Source organism: Lepisosteus oculatus, chromosome 3 (assembly GCF_040954835.1).
Source record: "Lepisosteus oculatus isolate fLepOcu1 chromosome 3, fLepOcu1.hap2, whole genome shotgun sequence".
NCBI lineage: Eukaryota > Metazoa > Chordata > Actinopteri > Semionotiformes > Lepisosteidae > Lepisosteus > Lepisosteus oculatus.
In genome coordinates this window covers 11,458,683-11,485,170 of record NC_090698.1, presented here as the reverse complement: position 1 = coordinate 11,485,170, position 26,488 = coordinate 11,458,683, and the positions used below count along the sequence as shown (strand labels likewise).

General features: G+C 40.6%; 1 protein-coding gene across 2 annotated transcripts in view; it reads right to left on the bottom strand.

Moving 5' to 3' along the window:
• The window catches only part of fgf11a (fibroblast growth factor 11a), an 81,025-nt gene extending 55,105 nt beyond the window's left edge, over positions 1-25,920 (bottom strand). For both annotated transcript variants that reach the window (XR_001477774.2, XM_015340453.2), the window contains exon 1: positions 24,998-25,920. Coding sequence is in view for 1 of the 2 variants with exons in the window: in XM_015340453.2 (XP_015195939.1) it covers positions 24,998-25,190 (193 nt within the window). In the remaining variant the exon portion in view is untranslated. The remainder of the gene's footprint in view (positions 1-24,997) is intronic.
• Between the last annotated feature and the right edge of the window lie 568 nt (positions 25,921-26,488).

Here is a 26,488-nt window from a genome sequence, read left to right as displayed (position 1 = left end):
AATCCAACAGACTACTTTGTGTTGCAATGAGAAAAGGTTTTGAAGGCACAATTAAGATGTCTAACACTAGTGGCTGTCTGGGACATGTTCTTGAAGTCTGTTCCATTTGATACTCTAAGAAATATCTGGATGTGATCCTCTGATCAGTACCACAGTAACGTTCACCAACATGCAAGATGAGTGTGTTGTTTGTAACCTCTCCTGTGCTCTTATATTCTGTCACTCAGTGAGACCTCCTCAGTTCTTATCAGTTTTGTTCGTCCAGCCAAAGGGACACTTTGGAGGAAAGTCTCACCATGTCTTCTGGCTGTCGCTCCAAACTGGCTTCGGTGACTACTGCCATGCACAACCACGCATCCTATCCTTTTGACACATTTAACAGCAATGATGTTTGTGGAAAAAATAATTTTCCCAAGCCTAAAAAACAGCCTCAGCCCATACATATTAACTCCTGATTAACAATCATTTGTTCACGCATTGTGACATTTTTGTTTATCAAAGCCCAATTCACACCTCAAAGTATTTTCTTGTCGTATTAATGAGGCGGGAGACCTTACATCTAGAAAAACATGATTCTGAATGTTTTGCTGGCATTGTAAAATGTTGGTGGTCACTGTAGCAGAACTACTCCAGTACGGGTAAAACAGTTTATTCATAAAGGTGATTATATAAGGAGAACATTATCCAGAGAAATATCTCAGCCCAATAAAATCTCAGGTCACCAGAGCTATGAGGAAGGAGCACTAACCACTACAACACCTGTGCCTGCTCTAAATTTGCTAATGAATCTCAATGTACCTTGATTTGATTTAAACTCTACAGGTGCTTACTGCAGCTTGAATTATGACTCATGGGTTTCAGCCTGGGTCATGTCAGTACCTGACAGTAACTAGGTTGCCCTAAGAGGAGGAGCCCCTTTGGCAGAGAACCTGTTTATGTTCCTACAAACAGCGATTCCTGTCACTTTCCAGAAACCTTGTAATGGCAACAACAGCTTGTAGAGTTGTGCCACTCCTCCAGTTGGCGTTGCCTATCAGGTGCAAAGATTGAATCATATTAAATGAGAAGTGCCTCTGCAAGGTATTGTGTCCCCTACCTTTTAAAACATTTACTGATTTGACGCTGGGTGAGTAGAACTAAAATACAACACCCTCCAAAAGCATTATTGACAGTGCAGTCTGAACTGGGAACTACAATGCACTTCCATCCATCCATATGCCCACCACTTTCTCCAATGCAGGGTCACAGGGGAGCAGGAACCTTGAGGCTGCAGGGCAGGATACTCCCTGGATGGGACAGCAGTTCATCACACAGCACACTGGACACACCTTTCCCAGAAGCCAATTAACCTACCAGTACTGTTTGTCTTTAAATGGAGTAAGGAAATCCACACAAATACAGGGAGAACATACAAATCCCATGCAGATATAAGCCCAAGTGCAGATTTGAACCCAGGGGCCCAGCACTCTAAGACAGCAGTGCTAACCACTGTGCCACCATGTGCCAGGGAGTGGAGGCTTGGAGTTAAAGTGTGTTTGTATATGGATGATGTCAACCTTGTTTGTTCTGACAGTGTCGCTTTGGAGGAAGTAATTAATCCTTGGCCATTAGGCTCCCAACTGAACTGAGAAAAGTGTGACATGATGGATTATGGAAAATGAGAGAGTGGGTCTGATTATGGTTTGAATGTCAACATTAATTTATAAAAAATTTGGGAGTCAAATTCAGCAGGACAGTCTGGGGATATAAACTGAAAAGAGTTCTAGATTGAGACTGTACACTGAGGTGCATGAGGACCTGGATAAAGGGTTTCGATGTCTGCTTTCAGATGTGTGTAAATGGGAGATTGCGAGATGCAGTAACATATTTTTTGCAAATTGTTCCATAGTCCGAAAGCAAACCAAAAAACTTCCTATTAAACAAAAGCTGGTTATTGTGAAGAAATCATGACCTTAGCACAGAAACTGGGCAACCAAAATCAATCAATAGGAAAATACTGAACATGAAAACCAGATTTATAATTACCAATTATCCAAGTCGGCCAATTAAAAACTTCTGAAGCTGTTAACATAAAAATCAGAGCTCTTGAGGAAAACCCTAAAATAATTGTGAGTGAAATTGCCAATACATTCCCCCCACTCCACTCTGAAGGTTATCAAAATCCCCAGTTTCTGGAAGTTGCACCAGTAGTCAATATAAATGTTCCAGTTTGCACTACAACATACAGTATAAATCCCTTCTGATCAAGGTCTAGAATTCCCCCAAAATAATATGTACAGTATTGTACTTATCATTCACTTTAATTTCATGATCACTAATACAAATACAAGTATAAAACAAAGACACATTTTGATTGCATATTACAGGTCTAATAAAAAATTCCCCCCAAAAAACAGTAAGACCTATTCTGCAACTATAGACTTTTCATGTACAGTAGATCCTAAAAAAATAGCTATGTCCTGCCCCTCACTAAAATTAATATTTTAAAAGTATCCTTTGAATTCATCGACAGTCCCTGGGTTCCTAACAGGCAATCTTATAATATAATTTCACCATAGGCTTCCAATCTAATCTCACGCATCAATAATCTTTAATTAATCTAATTTCAATTTTTTTCTTTGCTCTGTCTCCTGGAGAAATGTAACTAAACCTAAGCAAATGTGTTAAAAGACCTCTCAGTTTATTAATTTATTTTCATCTAAAGTCCTTTTTTAACTTCTACCAAACAAATACCAAGTGTTCTATAGTAACAGACCCTAAATATAAACACTTTGTAGTTTAACGTGAAAACTCGTTGACATAAGACAGTGAACTCAATGTTATGCAGTTGCAACAGTAATTCACTGGGATCTTAAAGCTTTAAGGACAGGTGGTCGTGGGGAAGGGGTAGAGGGGCAGATGTTTTTCAATCTGAAAAAACAAGAACAGAACAAGAACTGATAGGCTGAGCAGGGCCCTGCGTGCCCGGTATGAGACAGCCATTCCCTGCAACTCTTCAAATTTGGGAAGATGATGTTATTTCTGCTGTACCACGCGCGCAAGAGATATCGACCTGCCTTTGATTAACTCAGTCCGCTTAATAACATACCACTTGCCCGCTTTTCCTGCTTAACCTAGTACCTTTGTAAAAAAAAAAAAGGAAAGCAGAGAAGTAGAGGTTCCTCTCATTCAAAGAAAAGCTCGCAGATTAATTCCGTGTCGCCAAGCAAGGTCATAAACGGGCTACCCGAACGCGGTTTCAACCAAGAGACACAGAACTGAAAACAAGCAGCAGTTCTCCATACAGATTTCCAGAGTTTTGAACTAGCTACTGTACCTAGCAGAGCTTTCAATTTAAAGTTTTAAGTCACACTTTAATAGGAAAGATTTAGATTACGCTTTAATGGGGCCAGACTGCTTTCTCTGTGTTGTAACTACTGTAATCCCTCGGTTAAGTGGACTAACAGGTGGAGGAATGCCTGTTATTGCAGAATGCCCGTTAAATCACAGATGGTGTTTTTTTTTTCCAAACAGAAACAGACTATTACACAAGAAAAATATACATATACTATACTGTATATATATATATTTTCTGAATCTTTTGATTTTTTCTTTTAACAACTGCAATCAACACAATGACAATTGTTTCTGTGCCTTTTTATCATAGACCAAATGTAAACTGTATTTACGATACGATGTTTCATAAATCGTAAATGCACTGTTATAAAAATCCCTAAAGCATATGAAATACAAGGAACACATGACCTACCCTCACAGGGCACCATTGGTTTTGATGAATTTAAACTTTTGTACTTTAGTATTTATTTTTACCTTGTTTTTTATTTGTGCATTTCATCGTTATTGCAGGGAAAGCCCGATATTTCTGAATTTACAGACAAGATTCTCCTATAGCAGATTTTTACTATTAAATTCAAAGTCTGCTTAACCATGTGTCCATTACCGTACAGTATATACTGTACTGTACACGTCAGGCTGAACAAATAGCATACTTTGCAGTCACCTACGTATTCGAGTAACATTTTTATTAATACTCAGGATGTGTTCCAAGTTAAATTTGAGATCCTATTTATAACAGAGCCTCGACTACCTGTTATAGATAACCGTGTCTGAAAGTATTGCAGAGTGCCGGAATGAAGAGAGTAGACATGATACACTGAAGCGGGGACGACGCTGGACAGACAGTAATAATGCTCCAATAAGATCTGGGACATTGCTAACAGGTTGAGTAATTCTGTGTATCATGACAAACGGAGAACGGCAGTTTCCTCCTCTGGAAATTTCACCCACGGGGGCTGACTGATTATGATCTTATAAACCTTCACACCTCAAGCCAAATTTAAAGCTTTTGTGCAGATCTTGCCTGCTCCTAATTTGGAATTTACTGTACGTTTTCAAACATTAAGGTATTTTTCACGGGGACCAATATTTGGGATATCCACTTTGGGATCTTGACTGTCTCGTGTCACTGTCGTAGCTCTTTCTCATTGTCTGTCTCCAGAGAAATATTATCATACCATAATATATAAAAGTGTTTTTTTAGCAATAACAGTGCCTACTGCAATTTACAGAGGTGACTTCCATTACCACCGCAGAAGCGCTAGTTTTCAGATTTGACGCTTTTTTTTTCTGGATAATAAGGATTACACTGTAACGTGTTATGAAGCCTAACCCTTTAAGATTGCAGCCTTAAAACTGTTATCATATTAACTTTATTCTTCAGAGAATGAAATAGTCTACTCTGGTAACTCTTCCTCTGCTTTTCAACTGTATTATAATGGAATCCTTCAATTTCCTGCCATTGCTGTATTTGCCTTTGTTTCTTTTACTCTATGATTTATTGCGACAGTACTGTATACTGTATGTTGTGTTCTGTCACATCACACTACAATCAATGTAACATTCACAATATACAGTAGTTTTATCACATTCCATAGATACAGGAGGAACCGGAGAAATATTCTGAATTTTTCACAATACTGAGAGTGCAAAGTTTTAATATAGATATAGTAAACTAGTCAACTACAGGTTAGCATTGCTACCTCTCAGTCCTGGGGCCCTGGGTTCAATTCCTGGGGTGCTGTCTGAGCAGAGTTTGTATGTGCTCCCCATGCTCATGTGGATTTCCTCTGGGTGATCCCCATTCCTCCCACAGTCCAAAAGTATGTGAATTGGCTTCTGGAAACACTGGCCCTGATGTGTGTGGCCTGTGATGGACTGGCATCCCACCCAGGACATCTCCTGCCTTGTGGCTGTTGCTTGCTGGGATAGGCTCTACCTCCCTCATTATGCTGTATTCAATAAAGCAGTTAGAAAATGGATGGATGTAAATATACAAGTAACTTACATAATGTCGATTTTGCTTTTAAATCTTATGGTAGTTCTGCGAAACAAAGGACAGCACTTACAGTATATAGGGTATGGAATTTTATTTTGTGTATTGTTGTGTTCTAAAATGCCAGATTGCAGGGATTTTGGGGGAATGTGGAGGGAGAATGGAGGCATTGAGAAAATAGGATTGATTTTCCGTTACATTATTATTCTCTGCAACCCCCCACCCCCCGTTGGCCTGGAAGGAACTGACCGCACCGTGTCTGCTTATTATTAAAATTCTTCTCATTTATAAATGCCCGATCAAAATGAGAAAGTGCTAAGAGCTTTTTTGCGTCATTTATACAGGAAATGCAGTATTATAAATTAATTTTATAACATTAATGTAAAGAGCCTTCAGTAAAGAACTGTTCATTTTAAGTCCTCCACTGTTACTGACATTACAGATACTGAGATGCCACGTTACACAGCGTACATCAGGAGTTTGCCCTAATGAAGCAATTCAATTCAGTTTTCCACCCATACCCAAACATACTGTGTGGTCTCACAGTGTTGCATACAAAATTGCTTTGCCTTTAGCATCACAACGTTTGTAGGGCTCTAGGATAAAAACGGCTCCTGAAATGGCCAGTGACCAGGTTAATAAATTTGGAAGACCTACTGTAGCAGATGGGAGAAATTAAAACAAAACATGGCAGGCTGTGACATCGAGATTGGTCACTGGTGATCAACTCAGTATGAAGTGTGGTGAGAGATGGCTTATGATATTAGATTATGGTGTAGTTTTCAAATCTTCAGTTTTGATATCCTATCATTGCACCGGGTTATAAAACTATTTCTAACTACTTTCCACTGTTGTGCTTTTCTCACTGTGGTATTCACACTGCTGTCTCACTGCATGTCCACTGTTGTTTTTCATTGTCGTAACATGAACTACTGTACTTTGCTTTTTGCATATTCATCTCCAACTGAAATTCATTTGTACATTTTATCAGACCCACAACAATGGTGTTCTAAGCAAAAGTTACCATCTTTATAGAATCCTCACTTTACTTGAAAACCTTTACTATTTCTTCCCCTCATTGTAGAAGATGTAAATGTGTCAACAGAACACCTGCCTCTTCAAGCTCTGCATTTCCCACTTTAGGTGGGTAGCTGCGTCAGCATGCGTAGGCTGCAAAGGAACAAGTAATAGGTTTATTCCATGCTGAAAAAAAGAAGAAAGAGAACACAACGTTTCGGCCGTGGAGCCTTCTTCAGGTGTGAGAGAGACAGGGCAGTAGGCAAAGGTAAAGTAGCGGGAGAACAAAGGTTGAGAGGGAGGAGGAGTGAGAAGGGGGAGCAGGGGACAGAAAGAGAGGCCAATCAAGAGGTGTGAAGTCAGAATGGGTGTAAGGTGTGAAATGAAACTTCCAATGAATGGAGAAAATTTAAAAGAACAGTAATCTGTCGTTAAGGGAAGGGAGAATGTGTGATCCTAGCTGCAGAATAATTTTAGTTTCGTGGTCTTTCTGATGTATGAGTTCGGAAAACCGTCTGAGAACACAGACGGAGAGATTAGAGTGGTCGTGGCCGTCAGAGGTGAAATGAGAAACAATGGGCTTGGAGAGATCTTTAATCTTTACAGCCCTGACGTGTTCTCTGAAGCAGTCTCCGAGTCTCCTTCCTGTTTCCCCAATGTAGATGGCTGGGCATTTACTGCAAGAGATACAGTAAATAAGGTTGCTGGAGGTACAAGATGCTGTCTGGGTGATCCGGAATTGTCCTGAGGGGCCTTGAATGAGTGTGGTGGTGGCTGTGTACTTGCTTTCCCACTTCCCACTTTATATCTCATGGTTTTGCTGCTTACAATACATGTAACATTTTGCATCTGACTGCATTAAATGTTAGGGTACTGCTCAGTAATCAATTTTGTCATTTTGTATTTATTTTACTGCTAACGCAAACATCTGTATTATCCTCTATGAACATGACTAGTTTACTGACTTGAACAATCTAGTGTATTGATTTAAATTAAGAAGAGCAAATGGACCTAGTATGGATTCCTGTGGTACTCCACTAATTACTTCACCCCCGTCTGAGCATCAATAACTTTCATTTCTCAATCAAAAAATGTAGAATGTCTAAGGCCCCAAATTTAAGAATCTTTTTACACATTTCTTTAAACACAAATCGGACTATACCATTTGCATATTCAATAAGCAAATATTTATTTGCTGTTGCTTGTTCAAAGAACTCTAACAAGTTCTACTTTTTCTAAATTAATGCTGAAGATTCTTACTCTGAGACAGTAGACTCTTTCCGCTTTAAGTTACAAGTGATAGTTCAAATTCCTGACTCTGTAACCTTATATGTAATAGAAATTAGATTTATTGGCATGTACTTACTTTTTACCCTTTACATGGATGGGTATTTATAATTGCGATCTTGGCAATTTTGTTGTCAACACTATCTGTTGAAAGCCTTTCGTCAGTAGTCTATAAATAACATTCCTCATTTCCTTTACAATACAATCAGTACAACACCATTAGTAAAGGCATACGTCAAACCTCCCCAGAGTTTTTGTTTCATGTTAAAAAGATCGGTCTCGTATATGGAGAGATTAACTATTAATCTCATATTCATACTGCCATGCAAATCAGCTTTGACTGAAAAGCGCAGTTCATAGAGATTGCCATTTCTAATTTACACTACCATGAGAGATAAAGCAGTAGAGCAAGACTTAATCCACTGCCCTGTTTGTCAAAGCAACAGCAAAATGCAATTTGCTCTGCCGTGAATAGTAGAGAGAGCCATGCCAGCTGCATGTCAATGGCTTTAGAGGTAACAAGAGTCAAGTAAATTAACCCTACAACTCTGAGCAAGAGCATTGCAGCAGAGCATTGCATTTAAAGGAAAGGCTTGTTAGAAAAAGAAATCTTTTGGCTATGTATTCGGGAACAGAATCTTACAAAAAATTATAATTAGTTTCCTTACTTCAATACTTGTACCACTCTTTGTAATTTTCATTCCCAAGATCACAGTTACTGAGACAAAGCCAATGCTAATTAAACTATCGTGTTTGAAAAAACGACTGGGATCGAATCTTGGAAGGGGAGCAGTGCTATTTACACATACTGTAATTCAATAGAATTACCGGCAGACTACAGTACGTGAGGGTCTTTTAACACACTCATAATCGCCATTTGATGTCAGTTTAAAATAACTTGGGGGTATTGACTGGAGCTCCAAGATGAAGTGAAATAGCCACAGCTCAGTCAAGACTTGAGTCCTCTACATTTGAGAGCTGAAAACATAGCAAACCTTGTTTGTAGTACAGCTGAATTGTGTTTCTACCTGTTGACTGGTGAGTGTACCCACAAAAAAAGAAAGAATGAATCACCCTGTGTAACGTCAGACTTCTTTTAATAACACTGCACCTGTATAAAAATGCAAAAAACTTAATTAGCTCATGATATACAGGGTGTATGCTCCAGCTGAGCCGACTGCCCTTGGATAGTTCTTAATCTGCTGCAGAGTAAGAAGCATCTGCAGGTTAAATGTTTTTGACTTGACTATAGTTTCCTTTTTTGCACTGAGTGACACTTTCAAAACCAGTAGATTAAAGGTGAAGTGAAAAAGTAATTTCTCCTCCTCTTTGCCAACAATATGTACCGTCTATCACTTTCAGCAAAGCAAACTCATAAAACGAGATTGTTGGAGGGAAGACAAACACAGATATTCTGGGGCAGCCTTGTGGGCAGAGTAGAAGCTTTGTACATTCCCAATGGCAAAATGATTCTTTGCTCTCATGATTAATCTGAAGATGGTGATGCAGAATTAATCACTGACAGGGGATAGAAATACTTCATCACTCTCCAGCCCTGCTCTTGTGGAGCGGGTAAAAGTCAGGAGCTGTGATGTCTTTTATCCTTGGGCTATTTTTCTCGAACTGCAACACAAGCTTATTGTTTGATTTCAATTCCTTTATAGTGGTACAAGCTAGGAATCCCCAATTATATTTTCATGTGCAAACAGGGATACCAATTATATCAATAAGGACGATGACGTAGCCATAGAACATTCTGTTGTATTTAGCCAATAACCCAGGCTAAACAGGTAGCAAAGAGCTCTGGGTCAGGCTGGAGGGTTATCTGGTGTGTACACTACTGTAACAAAACAAAAGGGGCTGGGGTGATGAAGGTAGAACATGGAGCTGAGAAAAGAGCGTCATCACTCCAGCAACTGAATGAGCAGTGTCGGTATTCTGCACCAGGAACCAGGGAAGTCAGAAGCACCAGTGAAGAACTGAGTATATAACTGAGTAATGCCGGTGAAGGGTAGTCACAGACATTAGGCTGAAGACCAGTAAACTTGCAGGTGTGAGAAAGCTTAAAGAGAATCCATCTCAGTAGGAAGAGGACTCAGAAGCTGGAGTCGACAGTTATGGTGTCAGATTATTGGAGAAAGTGGTTATCTTTATATTCCCATCCTTTAAGGAAACGATAGTTGCTGAACTACTTTCCAGTTAATGTTCAGGTTCTAAAAAGCCTTTTAGGCCTGAGGAATGGTTACCATCCAGCACTGGGTAGAATCCTGAGGGAGAAACTGATCCTACCAAAGCTGATTGTATGCCTGGCCAGCTGGGTATTCATTAGGAGGTCCTCTTAAACCATGTGACCCCAGGAAAAGATCTGCTCCGATCACAAGTCGGCTACAGTGGCATAATTTGAACATGAGATGACATAAGAGAGGTTGCCATGAGAATGTATTTTGTTGTTATTAAAATCACCATTATTCAAACTGCTTGTACAGTATAAGTAAGATCAGTTAAACATTCAAGGGTTGGGTAACAGTCGCTTTGGGCTACAGAAGGCATAGACTCTTTGACTTGCAGTCTTTATAAATACACAGACTGCTATTTATATGCTTGTAAATAGAAATTTACGCTTTCATACTGTGCTGGGAAAACAAAAAAGGCAACTACAAGATAAGCTTGGTTGGGTTTAATTTCTGATAAGGGGCATTTTATCTGCAGTTTTAACTTGGAGTCACAGGAGTTTTACCTTTTTACGATTAGAAAACACAACCAGGCACAGACTCCAGTGTAATGTATAACAATATCTTTCAAAATATTGGCAATACATTTATCATGACATTTTAATGCTCATCTGTAATTACATAAGATCAACACTACATAGAAACTGTAGAGTGTCAAATGTCTGTGCTTCGTAACTGGTGATCTTAGTAATACAGCAAAAAACTGGGTTCCAAATTAAGCAGAGATGCAGTACGCACTAACACACAACAAACTACAGCTCTGTAGCTTGTGTCCTCACCAATGAAAGTCAAATATACAGCACAGTACTCTACTCTCCAGGAGACTGCTGCAATCTTTCCAGTGCCACAGCATAATCATAATGTAAGAATAATTCCTTGCATTTAATTGTAGCATTTGTATCCCTGGAAGATCCCAAAGGAAAACTTCTGCAAGCAGGAGTTTGCTAATCATTGCAGTTTTACACTACATCTATGTCCTTCGGCTCAAGACATCAAGGTGACCTGCCTTTTATGCTAACCTCAATGAGTCTAATCAATTGAATGTGTTTTACATGTACTGTACGTTATGGAAGGGATCCACTGAAAGCAGCCCCTACCTGGGCAACTCGAGGTAGCTATTCTGAGCCTGCAATCCCTCTATCTGCAGATCAAGTGAAGTAATGTGGAAACAACCTCAGGCCAATAATTCTGATCTATGTTGGAATGTCTTTATTCATTGCAATTTGGATCTCCACATTAAAAAAGAATCTTGAGATTCTTGCGGAGTCTTCTTCCCTAACTTCTGTAGCTTCTGTTTTATTGCCAGGTGTAGAAATGCTCTTATTTTTTAAATCTATGCTAAACTATTTGATTAACAAATAAAGGTCAATCCCGAGTAGGTGGCGATATTAGAGTTAAGGGATGTCATTGCCTGCCTGGGGCTCCTACTGTGCTGCCGGGACCGCAGTTTTTCAGTCGCAGGGCTACTGGAGCTAAGGAGAGCCGACGTTAATTCAATACTTCAAGCCTGAGAAATCTCACTGCTCCCTCTGCTCACCCGGAGGGGAAAATGACCGGGGAAAGAGGTGGTACATTCAGGGCAAGACCGAGAGAAGGGAAGCATGAAACAGCAACAAGGAGAAGGTGGCCAAATTGGGAACAGAGAGGGGAATGATGGAAAAGTAAGTGGTTTGGGGAGGGGGTTGAGCAGGCAGGACCACAGTCGCTACAGAGACTCTGGATGACCTTGCGTTACCATTGGGCCTTCACAAGCGTACACCACAGACTGCGCCTGACCCAGGACTCTCAGCTCTCCGGACCGAGCGCCACAAAGGTCACATTCAGTTTACCCTCGTCAGGATTTAATCACTGCGTCTACAAATTCAAGTTAGGGCATGGCTCGCGATCATGTCACGGTGAATACTATTGACAGTTTAGTGGCAAGGGAAAAACAAAAATTAAGGAAACCAACCTTAAAACCCAAATCTGGGAAGGGGCACTATGAAGTGATAGCAAGGCTGTGCCCCCCCTTCAGTAACCTTAAAAGATGGGATGGATGAATGTATCTCTGTGGGAGATTTCATGCCAGAAGGACTATGCAGTGGTTGGTATGTTTAACCTAGTACCAGGACAAAATTAGGACAGTTGTCTCAGAAAATCGGAACAAATCTTAGTTTAAAAAAAAATCATTCTGGGGTTGTTAGGGGAAATGCATCCTAAGATAAATGTTTTCCCTGCAGAAAACAGGGACAGATCTCTGCTTTATACAGAAGGCATTGCTGTACTGGATACTGTATGTGTGTGAATCAGACAGTACCTCGTGTAATGTGAATTGCTGAATGTGATAGGCAGAGACTTATTTCCATTACTGTGACCTGCTTAAACAAAAAATCCCTCTTTTATATACCCCTGCAATCCTTTTTCTGCATGGTGCAGTTTAGACTCCAAAATTGGAATTTTACTTCTGCTTTTTGGGGACAAGACAACAAGTTTGTGTGGGATCTAAAAATAGAATACTGTATACACACTTTTTAAGCTAATTGTTTTTGCCAAGATCTCAGTCCATGGGCTGGCCTAAAAGATAGTGTTCCAAAAAGCTTTCAGAAGACAATGCATTGATCTTATTACACATTTAGAAATGTTTATGTTGCATAATGTAATAATCAAGCTTTCTCAGGATATTTAATTTCAGACATCTTTAGCCCAGTAAATTTTAGTCACAAGCACGATCTCCGAAAAACTACCGTGTCTTCAAAAGCAACTCCGCGTTTCCTAAATCGTTAAGGAAACAGATTTTTTACAGAAAAGGAACTAGTTTGTTAAATTTAAGTACATTTTATCAGACGTTTTCGAGCAGGTTTTGCGCCGATGCGACAAGCTCTTCATTGATTTCTTATGGCGATCCCTGCGAATTCCCACCCAGTAAAAGTGAAATGTGTATGCTTACAAAACAAAACTCCTAGTAGTTTCCTCTGGATAACAAAAACGCAGCGTTTAAGCTTCAGTTCAAAATTTCTAAGGAAAATAAGATTTTCAATTTCAAGTTTATTCACGGGTACCATACTACTTAGGAGAGAGGTCGGATCCAGATGAGGTTATCAGCAGTTTCTTCCTGTCAGTTCCACGTTAAGGATTATGCAATTCCAACAAAAATTATTGTGCTTTGGAAATAATTGTAATGTTGTAGTGGAAGACCGAATGTGTGAATGTACTGTAATGTAGTTTTGTCAGCAATTGCTCCTGTATTATCTCGCCTTTGAGGTCGGGGTTTAAAATAAATGAAGTAATTGTTAAAGTGAGATAGCAGCCATAGAAAAGGCAAGATTGTAATTGCAGGGCCTCTTTCTTAAACTGTTTGGTTTAGTGTATGAGTGATAGCCGAGGGATTTCGGGACAGATGATCGCTGTCTAAACGTTTATCCAGCGATTCATTTGCTGAGTCGTAAAGCTGCATTAAGAACAGCGTAGAGATCTTGCCTTTCTACACCGGTTTTGCATCTGAGCAGCCCGTGCTGGCAGAGCGCCAGGCTTGCGCCTCTCGGCGTGGAGTTGAAATTGATTTGCTTGTATTAAAAATAAAGGACATGTCACGCACCTAAGGTTTTTACACTGCATTATGCAACACTATAGCCCGTGCGCTGCAACAGCAAGGTGCCCTAACAATTTTTTTTTTAACCCATGGTGGCCCGGTAATGCTTTAAACTGGAACGGAAGACTGTAAAAAGGACTGAGTTTTGGCTTGAAATTTCCGGTTAAGCTTTGATATGAAAAAGAATGCAGGGCTTGAGTGTTATTTTCATAATAGACACGTATACAAACTCGCAAATACCAGCGTTTCCTGTGTATGGAAAGTTTTCATGTTAAAATAAACTGTAGAGATACTTTGTGCAAGGTAGTTCCTCAATGTTTGCAGAATAAAGCAATCGAAACGAAGCAATGGGCTTGATTTCATACAGTATTGTGTACATTCTGGATGTATTTTTTTCCTTTTGCCTTAGTGTTTTTTGTGTGTAGTTCAGAGTTCAACAAAAGCATTTGAAAGCTAGGTGGTCTAGTGGCCAAGAAATAAAAGTATTGGAACCCAGAGTTTACCAGCTTGGGTCAGTCCTGAGACACAGTCTTTATCTCTGTATGTACACTCCATCAATTGAGCAAACCTCTATCAGCCTTTTTAGATGTGATATCAAACCCCTGTTGTCAGTGATGCTGAAGTGGTTGATGTCACAGTTACACATCATACTCTCTCTAGATAGCTTTTGAGTAAAGTACCTTTTAATTGGTTAATTAACATACAGTGTGGGCTTAAAGTCTGCATGTGCTCATAGTTTGTATGTCCTTTCTGTTCTGCATACTCTGTTCTGCTGTTTTCTTTGTAGTACTAACTGTTCCAGGAAATCCAATTGATTCAGCAAAGCCTCTAATGCAGTTAGCTGAAGAAAGAAAAGGTCACAATCAAAATTTAAAAGCCACCCTTGAGAATCTGAATCAAGGGCCCCTTGGAAAATCTTTAGGGATTTGACTGGAACACATGTACAGTAGCTTGGAGAGAAGTTCTAAAGCCAACAGAGGCTGGTGCAGCTAATAAGTTAATAACCAATAACAAACACTGTGGCAGAATAAGGCAAATTGTTACACACTGTAGATGAGCTAGACAAGAAAACCCCATGAGCAGTGAAGCAGTAGAGAGAACAAAGAATCAGACCTTACAGTATTTCACAACTGCAAACCCCTGTTTCCGATGTGCAAAAAGTCCCAGTGCAGTTCAGTGAAGTTTTGACATGAGTTTTAATTTGTTATGAAAAAGCATCCTCAGAAAACAGACACATACTGTACAATTCTCTCTCCAAAAATTCAGGACCAGTATGTATTGGGGACTAAAGATGGTTCAACATACAGATTACCTCACAGAGCACCATAGAATTTTTGAAAACACTTATCTCTGCCTTCCAGTTCCAATATCACATACTCTCTCTAAACATACCCTACAACAGGTGTGTGTGTCTGTCACACCTGTTTCCAGAGTTTAAACACATTTAGAACTCAACAGATGGGATTTCACAACTACAACTCCCCTCAATCCCACACAGGGGAGAATAAGGAAGTGTAGGGAGGCATCATCCACCTAGAAAACACTCACTTTGTGAAGCCCAATTTCAAAAGATTGCACAGCAAGGAATAAAAAATATAGTCTTTTCAATTTTCTGGAGCAATGCATATTGTCAAAGGATGCATTCTATGAATGCCAGATATGCACTCAATATTTTTTTCAAAAAAAGAATTTGCAAATATATCTGATATGAAATTATATAAACTATATCAGAAGAATTGTTTATTAGGTAAATATTTAAATTTACCCTACAGCGTCAAACTATGAAAGGTAATTTAACATCCTTTTGCTTTTTAAAACACGCCGGCATTAGATTCTCAACCTCCCTGCCTCCGAATCCCGTTTCAGACACCCACAACTCTATGTGTAAAGATGCTTTCCCTCATTGCCTTGATGAGGATTTTGACGTATCTACATAAAAAGCCAAGATCCCTTTCATGTGCATCCCTGAATCACCCATTTGATAAAAAAACAGTTAAGATACTAATTGAAGTATTAATAAAACGATATTTAGTTTTGACTGGGATTTTGCACCATCAGGAGTTACTAAATTATTATGAGTCCCTCATGTCTGCAAGAGCAATGCAAAGATGCAATTTGGCCTCACAAACCAACATTGAAAATGGCTAAAAATTATACTTACACTTCATAAATATTTTGTTTCAAAGACTTGGCAGATTGTTTTAAAAGGAAAGGTTTGGCAATGACTTCAAAAAGTAGCTAAAAATTACTACAGTAATAAAAACACTCACAGAGCCAGGGAGAAGCTGTGATCTTTCAAACTATGCTCGATGAGTTTGGGTTGGCTGGGAGGGCGGTGCTACTCGTATGGCTTTGATTTTAATCCTAGTGGAAGAATTGAACACTTTCAATCCTGGGATGAGTGCTGCTTTCACTGTATTCCACACTCTCAATGGAGACTGTGCTGGCTTTTCCCACCTGCTTCCACTGAAGAGACACTTCACAGTGACAAGTGCAGATACCCTGGCAGGGGCAGGCAAGCACCAACCCTCTCCCAGCATCTCGTAAAAGAGTTATTAGCGGGCCACGGCAGGAACACTGCCCACTGACGTGCCTTCCCAGAAACAGCTGCAGTCCAGCGAGGCAGGAAAGGACAGACCTACCGCTTGTACAGAGACATTCCACACCCAGTGGGGGCGAAGGTGGGGTATGTGCGTGTGCAGATACACGGAGAAAAGAGCGAATGTTAGTATTTAGCATTCAACCCACCCATCCATTTTGTCCTGGGGAGGGTTTAAGCAGTTATTGTACACCCAGCTGGCACATTGTAGCCTGCATAGGTCTCTGCACTGTATTTATCTTATATCAACCTATAGTAACCCAGCTTACTGTATATAACAACGGTCATAAGTGAGAGGGGATCAGTTCATTCATTATTGATTGTTTGAAATTAACCTCAGCTAATTGCCTTAAAATGTGTCCTTTAAAAGGAAATTTACTAACACATTTTTCAGATTAGACAGTAATTACAATGCAATGGTGATGTGTAACTGTGGCAGACAGTAGGCAGCATGCTCATGCAACAGTAAGAGTAAAATCAAACAGATAAATTATCTGTGCAAATACAAATAGCCATTTGCCTCAATTCAGTCTGAAAAAGTACCCTTTTTGCTGAGATGCAGATATAACCAGGAGACTCTTTATCAAGGATTAAAAAGACAAATCCATTTGGGTGGTGGTGGTAGGGGGTGTGGGCAGGTGAGTTTTGGTATCATTTCAACACCACTTAGGAAATCAAGCACCTTCTCATTAACACTGATCTTCAGTGTATAACAGGCAGTTTATTAAATGTGACCTACAAGCTCCACAATTTCATTAATGCACCAGCGATGTGGACTTGACCATCAGACACAACCTCCTTCTCGTCCTGGCAGATGATGTATACATCTTGACTGTGCAGTATGTAAAAGAGTTTCTGCAATATTAATTAGATGACAACACTCCCCACTGAATATATATCACCAGAGTCAGGGGTACCTCTAGCAGTGCTGCCACTCTTTCTACAGCTAGGCAGATCACAGCAATCAGGGTAAAAGAGATTGCTCAATAATGCAACAGCAACATCTGTAGCGGGGCTTTTAACACACAATAATCCATCTATCCAAATTCGAAACACTTTATCCCCTATGTGGCTGCGGTAGAGCCAGAGACTAACTCAGCAACCAATGGGTGCAAGGTAGGGTACACCCTGGATGCAGACAGACACACACACACATTTTCCCAGAAGCCAATTAACCTGCCAGTGTGTTTTTGCACTGTGGAAGGAAACCAAAGCATCCAGAGAAAACACATGCAACCACAGGAAAAACATACAGGTAGCCCCCCAGGAATTTAACTCAGATCCTCAGCACTTTTGAAGCATTAATATTAATCACTGCGCCACCATACCTCACACACAATCATAATCTTGGGAATCCAGAGACTTACAGTAGATGTTACACTGTACACCCTCAGACCCAACCCTGGGCTTGTTATAAGATATCATTCCTGTCTAGAGGTAATAGACCTCTGGTCTCAGTTATACAGTGCCTTGCGAAAGTATTCAGCCCCCTTGAACTTTTCAACCTTTTGCCACATTTCAGGCTTCAAACATAAAGATATACATTTTTTATTTTATGTGAAGAATCACCAACAAGTGGGACACAATTGTGAAGTGGAACGAAATCTATTGGATTTTTGAAACTTTTTTAACTAATAAAAAAATGAAAAGTGGGGCGTGCAAAATTATTCGGCCCCCTTGCGTTAATACTTTGTAGAGCCACCTTTTGCTGCGATTACAGCTGCAAGTCGCTTGGGGTATGTCTCTATCAGTTTTGCACATCGAGAGACTGAAATTCTTGCCCATTCTTCCTTGCAAAACAGCTCAAGCTCAGTGAGGTTGGATGGAGAGCTTTTGTGAACAGCAGTTTTCAGCTCTTTCCACAGATTCTCGATTGGATTCAGGTCTGGATTTTGACTTGGCCATTCAAACACCTGGATACGTTTATTTGTGAACCATTCCTTTGTAGATTTTGCTGTATGTTTGGGATCATTGTCTTGTTGGAAGATAAATCTCCGTCCCAGTTTCAGGTCTTTTGCAGACTCCATCAGGTTTTCATCCAGAATGGTCCTGTATTTGGCTGCATCCATCTTCCCCTCAATTTTAACCATCTTCCCTGTCCCTGCTGAAGAAAAGCAGGCCCAAACCATGATGCTGCCACCACCATGTTTGACAGTGGGGATGGTGTGTTGAGGGTGATGAGCTGTGTTGCTTTTACGCCAAACATATCGTTTTGCATTGTGGCCAAAAAGTTCGATTTTGGTTTCATCTGACCAGAGCACCTTCTTCCACATGTTTGGGGTGTCTCCCAGGTGGCTTGTGGCAAACTTTAGACGAGACTTTTTATGGATATCTTTGAGAAATGGCTTTCTTCTTGCCACTCTTCCATAAAGGCCAGATTTGTGCAGTGTAAGACTGATTGTTGTCCTATGGACAGACTCTCCCACCTCAGCTGTAGTTCTCTGCAGTTCATCCAGAGTGATCATGGGCCTCTTGGCTGCATCTCTGATCAGTCTTCTCCTTGTCTGAGCTGAAAGTTTAGAGGGACGGCCAGGTCTTGGTAGATTTGCAGTGGTCTGATACTCCTTCCATTTCAAGATGATCGCTTGCACAGTGCTCCTTGGGATGTTTGAAGCTTGGGAAATCTTTTTGTATCCAAATCCGGCTTTAAACTTCTCCACAACAGTATTACGGACCTGCCTGGTGTGTTCCTTGGTCTTCATGATGCTCTCTGCGCTTTCAACATAACCTTGAGAGTATCACAGAGCAGGTGCATTTATACAGAGACTTGATTACACACAGGTGGATTCTATTTATCACCATCAGTCATTTAGGACAACATTGGATCATTCAGAGATCCTCGCTGAACTTCTGGAGTGAGTTTGCTGCACTGAAAGTAAAGGGGCCGAATAATTTTGCACGCCCCACTTTTCATTTTTTTATTAGTTAAAAAAGTTTCAAAAATCCAATAGATTTCGTTCCACTTCACAATTGTGTCCCACTTGTTGGTGATTCTTCACATAAAATAAAAAATTTATATCTTTATGTTTGAAGCCTGAAATGTGGCAAAAGGTTGAAAAGTTCAAGGGGGCCGAATACTTTCGCAAGGCACTGTAGCTCTTGCCAGTTCCTTTTATCTGTGAAGTTTAAGAGTTCGTTCAGCCTCACGTGCCTATTTTCCAGTTTGTTTATGATGTCCTACAACCTCTCCCAAAGAGACAAAACTGAAATCTCGAAATGGCCCATTGCCTGTCACGCTCTCCTCTTTTATAGCCGTGCCCAGAATGTATGCACAATGATGAACTTGTTAATTGCCTGACAAACACACTGATCCCCCGTGCAGTGTACTCAGTGCAGGATCACCTCATTTTCCACCCAGTGAGTAAGAGTACTGCCGAACAGTGATGAGTTACTAGGAATGGAGATAATTTTAGACTGTTGGCTTCCCTTCATACAGAAAACTTCCCTGGGGAAGGTAAAAATTGTGAAAACCAGTTCACACTTTTAAGCTTTTCTTTCCTGTTATATACTACTGTATATCTTATATAAGTAGTCCTCCATACATTTTCTGATCAATTCAGGGTCACAGCAAACCCAGCAAACAACAGGCACAAGGCAGGATACACGCTGAACACTAGCTTCTGTATAAACCATAAGTGCCTTACAATCCATTGGCTTACAACCCATAGGACACCAAAGCACCTAGAGGAAACTCAAACACAGAGAGAACATGCAAACTCCACACACACTGTGCTCCAGGTCTGAAATTGAACCCAGTGCCCCAGTGCTGCAACACAGCAATGCTTATCACTGCACCACAAGGCCACTCTTACTTTGTCTAATAGTAAACTGTTACAATAAGTATATCCTGGGCATAAAACAGACCAAACTCTCATCACACGGCACTCTTCTTATCAATCAAAACCTTCTACCCTTACAGAAATCTTCCTTTATCTCATAAATTGCCAACCTTTAGGCTGCATAGCAGTCTAGATAGGAAGTTTTTAGTGCCCTCTTGTGGATTTATGTGGGATTATACCAACAACAATGTAACTCTACCGCACATGACTCAATTAGAACACAATGAACATGAAAAACTGGTGGAATGAGGCAAACATCAAGCTTTGCAGAAGCTAAAATAGATTTTCATGTATAAGGATGCTTCAGGAAGACTCTTGTTTCATGCATAAATTTGGGATTGATTTTTCTTGAAAGTGAAAAGGAGCGATTTTCTTGCCTGTTGTGTATACAGTCGCCAGATCTTTCATTGATGAGCTGCAAATTAGCACTCAAAAACAGCTTTGCTTACTATTAACCCAACAGTACTAAAGACATATTTTTTGTTATTCCCTTATTTCTGCATTGAAATCGTTCATAATTATTTTCATTGTTTTAAACACATTGTTTTTGGTAATTAGAACCTAAACAATAATCCAAGTTTCCTTAGGTTACTTAGCTAAAATTGGCCTGTATCTTGGACAGGGGTAGCACTGAAGGAGGATGCAGAGAAAGTCAGTATCTACAGTCTCTTTTCCCCATTACCATTCTGTGTTTTATGTGACAGTATGCTTCCGGCATAATTAAAATGAAGAAATCCTTTGTTGATGGTAGCACAGCATTGCTGCCGTACATTGCTGGTGCCCTGGGTTCAATTCCAGACCGGGGGTGCTATCTGCGTGGAGTTTGGATGTTCATGTGGGTTTCCTCTCACTGCTTCAGTTTCCCTCCACAGTCCAAAGACATGCTGGTAGTTAACTGACTTCTAGGAAAATTGGCCCTGCTGTGAGTGTGCATTGGTGTCCATGTGTGTGCCCCGTGAGGAACAGGTGTCCTATCCAGGGTGTACCTTGCCTTGCACCCGTTGCTCGCTGTGATAAGCTCCAACTTTCCTGCCACCTGAATTGAATGAGGTGGTTAGGAAATGAATGGATGGAAATCCTTAATTGTTTGTGGACAAGGTCTTCACTGCAACTACTGTCTTTCCATTGAAACCTTTCCTGTATTCTACTCTACCCAGCAGAGCACTGAGGTCACCACAATTCAGCAACTCAATTTTCCCTTCAACTGGTAATTTTGTCCCAGTTACAACATCCTTAAGGGAATAGTGCCTAGGATATCTGTTCCACAAATTCACATTTTTTTCCTTTTTAAAGAGGCTTGCTATACAGTTTATATCATTATCCAATATTTTATTTTTATTCTTTCAAGAATTGCTTTTAATAATTGAACAAGATCCAAACAAACAACTTAATATGCACAACCCTCCTTAAGTGAAGGTGTTCAAATATTTCTCCCCTCCAGCTGAGCCTGGTTAGGCTCTGATGTGTCTTGGCTTTGCGATGCATTGCTGGAGGCAAACATCGTGGAGATAAGGATTTCAAAAACCAAATGACCCATTCTGGGCTTTAAAATGTGTAACATTCAACCCAAACTCTTCTGAAGGAATCATTCAGTTTGGAAATAGATCACTGCAAAGCAATTGTGTCCTCAGGTACATATATTGAACAGAAATAACTTCAAAATTGAAATCTGTAATCCTACTGTAGTTACGTAATGTTCACGTACTGTATACTGTATAGATTTTAATTACCTCAATACATCTCTAGGCATAAAAAGAAGAATATTAATTGCAACAGGAAGACATCTTTGTTATCTTTGTTGCTTTTACTTTTGTGCATTACTCTTCACCTCACATGTACTACACATACTATAGTTAGGGATATTTTGAAAGAACTGAAATTCAAACACATTACCACATTAAATGGTAGAGTTGATGGTTAGACAATCCATATAATTAATAACAGACTAAGCTGTAGCACCTGCAAATACATTAACCCATGCACAGAGAACAGAAGCCTGAACATAAGCCTGAACATATCAATTGCCACCCATGTGTAAAATAACTTGGAAAGATTTTAGTTTACTGCAAAACTTGCAACCAACACACACAAATATGCCTCCTACTCGAGTGCTACCTGGACCATTTCAAAAGTTCCAATTGAACACATTCCATTCCCATCTGTGCTATGAGTCAGTGATATAGAACTAATGCCTCCAGCAAACAAAAGGAACTGGAGTTGATCTTCAAAGTTGGTACTTTGTAAACTCTTGTGACATCACCCCTGAAAGTACTGAACTGAATAACTGGAGTTTCTGCACTGCTGAAGTACTTTAGATGTGAAGATCCTGAAACAAATTACTTGTTAAATTCACTCAAGCACTGTATACAACTTAAAATCTGTATTTTCTCCTATGTACAGGCAGTATGCTTACAGTACTATACTGTGTATCCAGTGGTGTCTGACCCTGGTTCTGGAGACCCGTAGAATCCTATGTTTTTGTTTTGTAGTAGATTATCTCCAGATTGCTTAATTGGATCAATCACTTGCTTGATTAGAAGGTAACCCACTTTTCAGATCTCTGCTCATTGACCTTTTAAGACTGTCTGTTAAAACTACAGGACTACAGCACTTCAGGAGCAAGATTCAACAGCTATGAATGCATCTGCTTATGTAAGATTGACAGGCTTGGATGGGTTGTGACGTGTTTCACTCAGCATCTTGAAAGATTTACAGCTCACGCTCCTCCCCTTCTGTCAGTAGACTCACCTTCAGTGGCAGTAGTGATGGGAGTAATGATGTGTGGAACTAAGCTGCATGCTCCATTTATCCCACTACTTCCAACAGTTTTCAGTAGGTCTGGGAAGTGGGGATTGTACTGGGCAGGGAATGTAATAAACATCTATCTCCTGCTCCTCAAACCAGCCTTGCTTGAATGACACTGTCTGTTCTAGTGACCATGTTTTGGTCAGAAATTCCATCCATTCATTTTCTAAAGGCTTTGTCATGGGGGGTACTCTGGCAGGGTACATTCTGGATGGGAGGCCAGTCCATCAGGGATACAAACAGACACAGGCACATTCATACCAGGGCCAGTTTTCCCAGAAGCCAACAGCCGAAACGTTGTGTTTTCTCTCTTCTCATTCAGCATGGAATAAACCTATTACTTATTCCATTGCAGCCTTCTAGTACTGTGTGTCTCTGGACTGTGGGAGGAAACCAGGGCACCTGGAGGAAACCCACGTGAACACAGACAGAACACGCAAACTACATGCAGACAGCACCTCAGGTCCAGGGCCCCAGCTCTGTTAGGCAGCAGTGCTGAGTACTGAGCTTGCAAGTATACAGTATTTACAGTGCTTTGCAAATGCATTCACCCCCTTCCAAGGATATTCCATTTGGTTGAATACCAGATGATGCTTACACATTTTTAAAGTAAATATTAAAACTGGAATGCTCAGACTTCTACGGATGGAAGTCAGTAAAAACTGCAATGTATTTGTATATGTACATTTCAATTGCTCTACAAAAATGTAGCATTAACTACAGAAATAACTCTTAGCTTTCGGTTTGGATTCTGTTGCAGTCTCATAGAAATTGAGCTGTGAAAGTAAAAGGAATTATCTGATGTTTCAGGAATACAAAATCCACAAAGAAAAACATTCTTAGTGCAGCTCAACCTGTATAAGCTCACACCCTTTGACGTTCACATACACTTCCTGTACTTAATCAACAAGAATGACTGAATAACAGGAGAAACAAGCAGACATTTGCTGAAACATAATCCTGTATTCTGTTTTAATATCACTATCATCTGCACAGTAATATACTGTATGTAATCTACATAACATCTACAGCAGGTCTCAACTTGTGACATGCAAAACTTTTAATTCAATGAGCGCAAAATAAAGGAAGAAACAGGAAGTTTTAAACAGGAAGAACCATCACCTACTGTTTTACCAGGAACATTACTAGTATGTGGTCTGACCTGTACACCTGGGATGAGAGACCTCTAAGGAAAACCTGGTTTCTTCTACCAGTGGTGTCAGTGGAACAGTAGGTAGCGCTCTTTCCTCTAGTCCAGAGTGTACATACTAATGCCCCACTGTTGTGGCAGAGGTCACTGTGCAGTAGGAGGTATTATCCTCCTGAGGGGATGCTATATCAAGATCACTAAATTACACTATTTCACCGTTGGCCTTCCTACATTCCCACCTTCATCCGAATTGGTGAAGTAGTTTCAGAGGCTAAAGTAGATTCTGTCCAACGTACCAAATGCTTTGAGACCTGGATACCAGGACGTGAAGTGTGGTACAACTGCAAGAAATGATCAAAACTAATTTATTGGTAAAATGGTTTTAAAAGGTGCCCAATTATCTGCAAGCAACATTCCAGATAGAAAAGTTCTTACCCACGTTCTGCATGAACTGACTACTCTTACTGTATGTCATGCTCTTTGTTGTTTCTTACAACCTCTGTCATAGGTTAATACTTACGGAGCCAAAAAAACTCCAAATTCAGTGGCCAATCCAAAAATGTATCACTTTTTGTCTTGACACAGATTTTTTCTGATTTGAATGAAAATCAAATCTTCTCATAAATCCAAGACAGAACACTGATTTAGCATCTTATTTAGATGCCGTATTGTTTTAAAATAGCATCAACATCTTGCTTCTTTTTTAAGCACCAATTAAAATGCTGAAGTTCCTCTCAGTTATTGGTACCAAAAACACACAATCGGTGATGTAGACAGTGAGCATCTTAGCTGAATGACTTTTAAGACTCAGGTAAGAGGCAATTAAAACTTTCTAACTAAGCAACAGCATATAGAGAGCTATAAGGAACGTAATCATTCTCCAAAGCAAACAGAAACAGCCCCATTGGGAGAGCTCCACCTAGTGGCCTGTGCCAGGGCACATGTGATTTTGAAAAAAACAAACATTTTATTCGATTTTCAAAACTTTATCTATAACAATCATAATTCAATAAAGACAGGAAACAAAGCTACAATTAACATATATAATAGCTTCTAAAAACAAAAAAGAAATGAGGTTTAAGCAAAAAAAATGAACTTCTTAAAGCCCTTTGTGGTTTTTCTATCGTCCACAAAACCATGTTACTTTTGCATCAAGACTTTGGACTTACCTGGTCTTTTCTCAAGTCGCCCCCGCCGACCTCCACACAAACGCACCTTGGAGATGAGGATGAGGATCTGTTTCTGGCACAGCGACTTGTTGCTTCGCGTGCAAGCTTTTCTCTTGGTGGAGATGGGCCGATTGGTCTGGGCCTCTTTGACTTCTCGTTTCTGCCGAATGAGGGAACTGGCGAGCGCCGCCATTTTTGGAGGGTGATGGGGGGGGGAGACAAGAGCTCCCAAAGGCCTTTCCTGGCGGGCGTTGGGGAGGGAAGGAGGAGGGGAGAGGGGTCAGACAAGAGGGCAGCTGGACCTTTCTGGCAGATGGGGGAAGGAGATCTGAAAAGTCACATCACCCACAAAAAAACCCAAATCAAACAAAAGAAAAAAAACACCAAAGACGCATGAATCCCTACATCCGAGCCCTTGGCATAGGAATCTGCCTAACCCCACACACTAAAGTTTTCCACAGGGTTTTAAAAAAAAAACTGTTCTTTACTCCCCGGGACAAAAAGAAAAGCAAGCAGCCAATGCGGTTTGGATTTTCTCCTCCAAAGGCAAATTCATCCTGTGAATTTGAATCCGAGGACGGAGGCAAAAATAAAAGGGTAATAAGATCGATTCCCCTGTCATGCTGTCTTTGTAAATTCCAGGGAGCTCAGGCAGAAGGTGACATTCTGAGGCAGTAGTGGAACTGGGTCCCCTCAGAGTCAGAAAAGCTTCAAGATATGTGCAACTCCGAGACTGAAGCATCCAGTTGTCCTTCAGGAAAAGGAGAGGGAGGCTCGAAGCATGCAGCTCGGGCACCTACTTGGCTTGATTTAGTTGCCTTTCGTTTCAGGCTCACTGAGCTGAGCTGAGCTGTGCATGGCTCCACAGTCAAAGTACAGCTCCTCATCCCCTTTGCAGCAAGCGCCAGGATCAAGCGGCTGTGTCTCTCTCAGCTGCTCACAGTACATTACAGCTTCACTTGCAGCATGCTTTACTCTCTCTCTTTCCCTAAACCCTCCCCTTCCTCTCTCTCTCCCTCTCTCCATCACTCCCAATCCCTCCTTGTTGCTCCTTCCCCGCCATTTCATCCACTCTTTTCCAGCTCTCTTTCTCTCCTTGCGCACACCCCCCCCCCCTCGCTCCACTGCCCCAACATCAGCATCAGGACACCGAGTGAAAGAAGAAAGACAGACTCTGCCACCACCATGCACTGGTTACCAGCAAGAAAGAACAATGACAGGCAAGTGGACAGGCCGCATCAGGAATGCTCAGGTTAAATGGATTCAGACAAGTGACGGACAAACAGCGCTTGAAAAAAAATACAGAGCGATTACAGTCTGTCTCCCTCCTCCCCCCTGCCTCTCTCCGATAGTGTTCAGTGTATGGAAACTGCCCCGCTCACCTGCTCTGAAACAGTGAGATGTGAACTCAGTCAGAGAAAGGGACTGGAACGCCGTCTCTCAGATTCCAATGAAGACCATGCGAATGTCAAATGTGGAATTTATTCTGTG